We start from the raw sequence: 7,727 nt of genomic DNA, 5'->3' as shown, positions 1-7,727 counted from the left end.
GCAAGTCCTCGGCAGCCCCGCACTTGAAAATAGCCGGGCGGGGCTAAAGCGTTTGTGAGGAAACGATCACGGTGGAGTCACTTCAGTGCAGCAAGAGAGAGCTCGGTGCTGCCCGGAGCCTGCCCGCAGAGCCGCGCCTGCCGCCGCCAAGAGGGACCTGGGGACGCTCTGCTGAAAGCCGTCGAAAGCTGGCCGAGAGGCGCCGCCGCGTTAGCAACCCTCCCCTGGCTCAGCCACCATCAATAGCGTTTGTGGTGTAACACGCAAAATGACCGGGTCTGAGAACGACAGCGGGACGATGGCCAGAGGACGGACACAAAGGTGTAAGTCCGCCAGGAAACTACAGACTTGACTATTGACACGATTTCCACAGCCCCGAGTCAACCCGCCTTTTCCTGCGAGAAGGAACGGCACTCTGAGCCACTGTCAGGGCCGCTCCACTTCCAAATAAGCAGCATTTCGCCTCGTTCTCTCCCCTCACTTGTCGTCCCACAGCCCGAATCCCCGCCGAACGCTGCCGAGCAGCTGGGCCAATGCTATTTGACAGCGCAATCCTGTGGGCTCGCTGGGTAACGACAGGAGACGGACGCTGCTCGGAGGCGTTCTCATTTAAAGACATCTCTGCCCTCCCTGCCACGAGGCGCTGGTGAAGTCCCCCCAGGTAGTCCTCTCACACAGATCGAACCGCTCACAACACAGCCCAGCGCACCAGCCTTTAATTAAACTTCCAGAACACTCGAACGGCTCGCTGCACTTTTCTGGGTACTCACCACGGTGCAGATCACGCACATAAGCAAAGAGGCAACTTGTCTTTAGGTAGTTATTTATTGTTAAAGAGACTGGCTGCATCACAGCCTCAACGTGCCGCTACACGGGTGTCCCCTCACACTGCGCCTCTTTCTCCTTTGCGGCTCTCGCTCTCGCCTGCCACTCTCTTCTCTGCTTTAGCCTCTCTGGCGCTTTCAGCTTCCGCACCTCCTGATAAACCTGCGGGAGAAGCATAAGGAGGCGAGAGAAGGGAGAGACAAAGCTGCCTGCCGCCGAGCAGAGCTGCTCCACCACCGCTGCTTGCTGCTGCGCGCAGCACGGATCCCGGTTCCTGCAGCAGAGGCCAGGAGGCGCGCCGTGCAGCAAGATCAACTCCTTCCCGTGCGCTTCCTCCGGGACTCCAGCCAGCCCTGTTTTCAGGGTGCCATTCGGAGGTATTCCGTTACAGCTACCCAGTCTTTTGGTGATAATTTATTGGACTGAAATTTAGTATTTACAGACTGAAGGCACGTCCAGCTTTTCGACTCCGCTCAGGTACCCTAAGGTATGTCGCACACAGCCGCTACACCAATGTATTTAGAGCAAAGGAGTAGACAGCGGGCGTACGCGCATTTCTGTTCCAAAGCTGCCATCAAATTTAACTGCCTCACATATTAGTTCCCCATACCAGGCTCTGAAAAAAAGCTGTTTTGAATCATACGTTTCTGAGCAAACTCGTAGCACAGTCTGAAGTTCTCAAGCGCAGTACATCCGCAGCACATGCGTCGCTGCCCACTACAGAACCGTCTTTCGTGGAGCTCTTTGCCAAGCTTATATATTTCTCCACAGACATTATCATCGCCTCCACAAATTCAAAGCATGGATTAAAAGGACTTATCTATCAGCCTTTTCCAACTGTCTTAACTGTGCCCTTCTATAAAGAGATTTTTTTCCTACTCCAGCTACACGGCTCTCTCTCCGTATAGCTCCATACCTTGAGACAGAAAGCCTTCTTCACAACCCAGCGCTTGGTGATCCTTCTGGAGTAGGGAGGGGGTAGGGTGTACTGGATGTTCAGCTGCTTGCAGGTGTTTTCAAAGGTATCATAGCGGACACGGCGAAGATACGCAAGTAGCTTCTTCCGGCGATCTATATCCATCAGCATGCGACGACGGTTATTTTTATCCTGCAAAGGACTCAACGTTCACTAGACTGCAGACAGATTATACTTCCGTTCCAATAAATTACTTGGAACAGACCAGATTATGGCTGAAAGGAAACAATCAGGTTAAGGACAGTATCTTAGAACAACTTTTCTTGGCAGATACTGCAAGCACATTAGGTCACTACAAGGAGATCCGAGAAGACTTAATTTACTTTTCACTGAAATTGCTTTCTCCATTCCGTGTCTGCACCTTCCTCCCCCAACCCTGAAAACTTTTCAACCTGTATGCAGTTTCAGGCAGCGGCAAAAGCTGCAATGGCTTGGAGGCAAAGGCTGTAGGGAAGGTCTGCCGGCTAAAAACTCTGCTTCCCCTGAAATGTATTGTTCCAGAAACAACACAGAGGCATTTACCTTTGTTTTTCCAGAAATTAAATGTGAAAATAAAACGTGACTTGGCTCTATCTGACCATTTGGGTTGTTCTTTGGAAGAGGCTATGCGTAGCTTGAGCCATGCCATTCAGTGCAATCCCCCATGGGAGAAATTGCCCTTACACAAGCGATTTGTGTAAAAAGCAGGCTTCATCCAAGTAATTTCAAAAGGTCTCTTCTGCTGAAAGATTTGGTACAACTTCTGGCTTCTTATAAAAACCGAGTTTTATTCTGTTTTACCCTTCAAGCTTTTATGATTAACAAATAATCATGCACTTTTTTCAAATGCAGCTGATTAATCCATTTCCCACCTTTTGCACTACAGAAAGAGTCTTTAATATATCTTGTTCATAAACTCGTAGTTGTGATGTTTTGAATTTGGGCTCGGAACCCAGGTAGCTTTAGGTAGGAAAGTGGTCGTTATGACATTAACACGGTCCTGTCCGCCAAACATCTTCACAGGCAGAACAGAGAGAGAATACAACTGCTGAAGTGGTAACATTAATTACATGGAAAACTAAGCGGTGAAGCCACATCCGCAGCAAGGATAAATTCAGCTGAACTCTGTTCAAAGGTATCTGCTCAGCCATTTCCACCAATCCAGTAACAAAAAAGAACACGCTCCACATTTCAGTCGGTGAGAAGGTAGCTGTGACTGAGCCAGCAGTTCCCCAGACTGGCACCAGGGAACAGTTATAACTATTTTATAAACCTTCTTAGGAAAACCATAATCCCCAGAATTAAAATCCTTTTGTTCTAAACTGAGAAAACAACCTGAACAGCTGCTGTCTCAGACGTGTGGGCTCAGATTACTGATAGTTACCTTGGGATGCCTCTGAAGATGTTCCTCGTAAGTGCGTATCTTGGCAGTCAACATCGCAACTATAAAGAACAGACATAAGAAGCCGTGTGAGAGCAGCAGCTTTCCGGGGTGAGACAGTATCATTTGCATTCCCTTCAAATTGCCAGTTGAGGACTGCTGTTCTTATGGGTACCCACCGCACCACAGCAAATATTACCACACAGCCCTCTGAATAAATGCAAAACGAACCACAAAATATAACCTACATAACCCGAGTCAGAACTATTACTATTATGAAGCTGCTTAATTAGAGGTTGAAATTTTAACAACAGATCATAGGAACTTATCTGTAAAATGCCTCTTGCATTGCTGATGACTTTACATTCATTTCACTTCACTGGGTTTAAGCTTTGGAGGAACAGACACAAATTAAGAGCTTCTTTCTAAGAGCAGCAGCCGGCTCTTTGTGATTTCAGGCTTTGGAGAAAGGGGCTGGTGGCATCCTGAGAAACTGAAGGCCTTTATTAATGATACAGCAGCGCATCTTGGTCAATGGCAGCGTGTCCTTCATCCCTGCACTGTCCCTACACTGTGCTTCAGCCAGGGCTCTCTGATGCAGGGGGAAATTTGGGTTCCATGGCTAAATCTAGTAGTTTATTTTGGTAACGAATGCAGTGCAATGCTTCATGTCATATAAGCACTTCAAGCAGAATAATGCACATGCTGCCTTTGGAGGGTGGATACGGAGTAGGAATGTGGAAGTCATCCTAGCAGACATCTGCCAGTAAGTGCATGCACTGCCTCTGCAACGTTCCCAAACCCTGAACAGGTCCTCCAGGGCGTACTGCAGGCCACCTGCCTCTCAGCTGCTCTCCTGAAGGAGACTCTCCCAACTGATACAGGAAACTTGAAGTGCTGGGGTGGGAATAGCTGAATAAAAGCAGAGATGTGTCATCTGCCAACAATATCCTTCTACTTTTTTAACCTACCTTGCACCTCAAAGGAGCCATTGTCGTTGGGAGACCTCCTGACCTTCTCCACCAGCTGCTGTGTCTTTATTTTCATCTTCTCCTTCTATGTATAACAGAAAAAAGCTTGTCACTTTCTCAGGAACACTAAAGGTCTGAGACACCCCAGCTCTCTTCCCAAATGCCCAGATAAAGCTTTACTCAAAGCTTTACTTTACTTTTAATAGCTTTACTCAATGTCCATCACAAAATGTGTAAAAAGTGCTGCAAAAAAGGACCTACCGCTTCTGAGACAGCGCTCAGAGTGCAGCAGCGAAGCAGCACAAAAAGATCTCAGCAGAACACAGAATCGCCATCGCTCAAATCAAGAGTCCAGGCACGCCCTTCACCCCAAGATTACAGAAGAAGGGTGTTGAAGAGGCCCCGCTGCTCTCAGAAATGGAAGAGAGAACTGAAGCTGATCTCACATGGCAGTAGCCTTTATTTCTCGCATCTTCTTAAGCTTAAGTGGTAAGCAGCAAAAAATGGTAAGATCTTTGTGCTACCTTACGATTTGCTTACTTTGTTTTCTGGGCATACAAAAAGTAGAAGCGATTTGAAGAACATCTGCTGTCCAGTGTACTATTTTCTAGAACACAGGCGAACCATCAGCAGTAACATAACACAGCTCATCTCCCCTGTGATTGCCTAATATTTTCTTCTCTCATTTTAGTATGCAATTACCATCATAAAGAAGACTGCATGATAAATTTTAAGAGCATACAAGACTTATCACTCTAACGTATTTAATAGCCCCAGATTTGCAGTCACCGAGCAACGCTTAAAAATTAAGTGAAGGGCATTTAATGATATAGACAAGTCTTACACAAGTGTGCTCACTAAATCCTCTAGGTTTTTTTATGCAAGTAGAATGAAACTAACCTGGCTTGCCATTTCCAGTGACAACAGCCTTTTCACTACATCGTCAACACTGCAAGGAGATTGCAGATTAGTTTATAAGCTAGAAACAAAGTATATTTAACAACAGAAATGAGGTTAGGTTTTCAGAACACACTAACTTCTCAACTTTCATTTACTCTACAAATTTACAGCAACTCTCCTCCCCTCCCAAACCTGTCAGCCATAAACCGTTTCTTGCATTCCTAAGAAAAATCATGGCTGAGATTACAGAAGCATCGAGTAGTTTTGCTGCTGTGGGAAGCACAGTTATTTAAAGTGATGATGAAGTCTTATCAATTCCAAAAACATTCGTGCAAACTGGGTGCTGAAGATTAACCCCCAAGGAAGTGCGCAAGGACAAAATAATTAATTTTAAGACCGGCTCCTTCAAAGATCTGTGAAAGTCTCAGTTACGCCACTGGGGGCTCTCCATGCACCACACATGAGCAGTTCTGGAATCAAAGCACAAAAACGCTAAACTCCGGGTCCAAATTGCAGAAGCAGCCATTCATTTTGAGTTGTTTAACTACACGCTCTCTAGCACCTGAGTTCAAGACAGGCGTAGATTATTTTTAAGAAGATTACTTCTAGTATTTCAAGATTATTTCTTTTCTCTATGGACCGCAAAGTCCACAGAAGACGTGGGGAACCAGCACTTAATCTTACATTAAGTAAACAAAAACCTTAACACAACCCTAATCAGTGACTGCTTTTGCAAATTTGACTTTCAAAAAGACTTTGCAATTTTTGTGCTAAATTGCATGCCAGTGACCACAGAGCATTAATTAATTACTGAGCAGGTGACAGCTTCCACGTATTGTGGTTGTGTGTCTGTAAGATACAAATCTCTGAAGAGAACAGTCATTCCTTTTCCCCGTATCATACCTATTTATTATTGGGACATTGGCATAATCTTTCTTCAGCATTGTGGGAGGAAGATCGTCCAAATGGCTGGGGATGTCTACAAAGAGAAGATTAACATTTGAGGAGGAGCAGTACAAAGTCAGAGCTCTGAACACGCTTGCAAACTAGCTCAGAGGAAACAAGCTGCAAAGAAAATAGACTGTACGCTCCAAACAAGAAGGAAGAACTTGAGAGATCAAGCTGAGATGGCAGGAATTGAGTGACTAAAATCGGGTCCAGTCTCTTGCCTTCAGCACTCTGGATTTACAACATGGTGTACAGTTCACCGAGATCAGTGATCTCTTGCTAATGACAATTGCTAATTTCCCACACATTCACGAGCTGCTGAACTTTCCGAGTAACTTTTGAGCTTGCAAGGAATTATTTCTAGAAGCACAGAACCACAAAAAGGTTCACAAAGGGACCCTATGAAGTTTCTAGTCCAGTCTCCCCTTTAAAGCGGGACTGTCATCATTTCTTTGTCTAGCAAAGCCTTGAAAACCTCTGAGGATGGATATTCCACAGGCCCTCTGTGAAGTAAAGCGGGACTGTCATAATTTCTTTGTCTAGCAAAGCCTTGAAAACCTCTGAGGATGGATATTCCATCTGTGATCTGTGAAGCGTGCTCCCGCGCTGCACTGCGCGAATCGTTTTTCCTTTTGTGTCCAGCTGGAACATCTCCGAGCTGCTATTTGGGACCACTGCCCCTCATTATATCGTTTGGCACTACCAAGAAGAGTCTGGCTCCCTCACCCTTGTAATTACCCATCAAGAAGCTGCAGGACTGCAGAATCCTGCAACAGGGATTATATTTCCTCTCTCTTCTCATTATGAGTTCTGCATCTTTAAAGTGAAAACCACTAATTTCTCCAAATACCCTTTCTTCCCGCGGCATTAGGGTACGACTCTGATAATGTCAACAGTAAGACATTTTGCCACGTGGTCCCATTAATCCTGACATACCTTTCCTCTTTCTTCTCACAGGTCTGGCGTAACATCTGGCTGTCTGAATAAAGGGACTGCAAGCTTGATGGAAGAAAACAAAGATTTATCAGACTTGTGTGCACTTTTTTAGCTACGTACACATAAAATACTGCTCAGTCTGTACTAGAAAACTGGTCAGAGTACTTAGACTCCAAGGTGATCAGTGGCCAGCCAGGTCTTTTGTCCCAAAGGAGTGTGGAACAGTTCAGTGTGGTTCTCACACGGGTGTTAAAACAAATGGGCGAAGCTGTGCCGCTTCAGGGTGATCTGAACCCAAACGATGAGAAGAACGGAGCAGCAGAAAGAGATTACAGACACTGAGCAGAGAGCGCGAGGGCTCCCCAGCGGAACTGTGTTCATTTAGAGGGTTTAAACTGATGAACTAATTCAAATAATTTCATGTGCAAGTTAGACGGGCTGCTCTGGACTACCCCAGCGGCAGAGCGCAGAGGCAGCGAGACCTAGAGGCAACCTTTGACCGGCACAGCTTGGTACAGATGAGAATATTCATCAGCAGCCTGAATTGAGCCGTTCTTTGACCTTTCAAGAACGAACTCTTCCAACTGCTCTTCCAAGGCCCCTGCTACTGGAATCAATACCTGCTTCAGATTATTCGCCTGTGCCTCAAACACGTTTTCCAATACAGACTTTGCCAGTCCACGAACCTGCCTGCAAATGGAACTGGCCGAGAAGCACGCGAGCTCAGCTCTGGATCTGTAAGGCACCAGAGCTGCGTGCGGGCTGCCGGCACACGCCGTGAGCGCAGGGCTCTGCACGCCCTCCCCACGCT

At 46.3% G+C, this 7,727-nt stretch overlaps 2 protein-coding genes across 2 annotated transcripts in view; both read right to left on the bottom strand.

Annotated features, from left to right (window-relative positions):
- Positions 1-806: 806 nt before the first annotated feature.
- Positions 807-6,975, bottom strand: MRPS15 (mitochondrial ribosomal protein S15). Its single transcript, XM_019473533.1, has 7 exons — positions 6,917-6,975; positions 5,936-6,011; positions 5,033-5,081; positions 4,133-4,217; positions 3,165-3,223; positions 1,742-1,933; positions 807-987 (listed from the first exon to the last, which is right to left on the bottom strand). The coding sequence occupies exons 2-7, from the start codon at positions 5,974-5,976 to the stop codon at positions 868-870; spliced, it is 546 nt and encodes a 181-aa protein (XP_019329078.1). The 5' UTR covers positions 5,977-6,011; positions 6,917-6,975; the 3' UTR covers positions 807-867.
- A 423-nt stretch (positions 6,976-7,398) lies between these two features.
- CSF3R (colony stimulating factor 3 receptor) overlaps positions 7,399-7,727 on the bottom strand; it is a 10,610-nt gene continuing 10,281 nt past the window's right edge. Inside the window, 1 exon segment of the mRNA XM_019473521.1 lies at positions 7,399-7,602. Coding sequence (XP_019329066.1) covers positions 7,399-7,602 — 204 coding nt within the window.

The sequence above is a fragment of the Aptenodytes forsteri genome, unplaced genomic scaffold, assembly GCF_000699145.1.
Source record: "Aptenodytes forsteri isolate BGI_AS27 unplaced genomic scaffold, ASM69914v1 Scaffold7, whole genome shotgun sequence".
NCBI classification, from domain to species: Eukaryota; Metazoa; Chordata; class Aves; order Sphenisciformes; family Spheniscidae; genus Aptenodytes; species Aptenodytes forsteri.
Note: the sequence above shows the minus strand (reverse complement) of the source record. Positions and strands in the feature narration are given on the sequence as shown.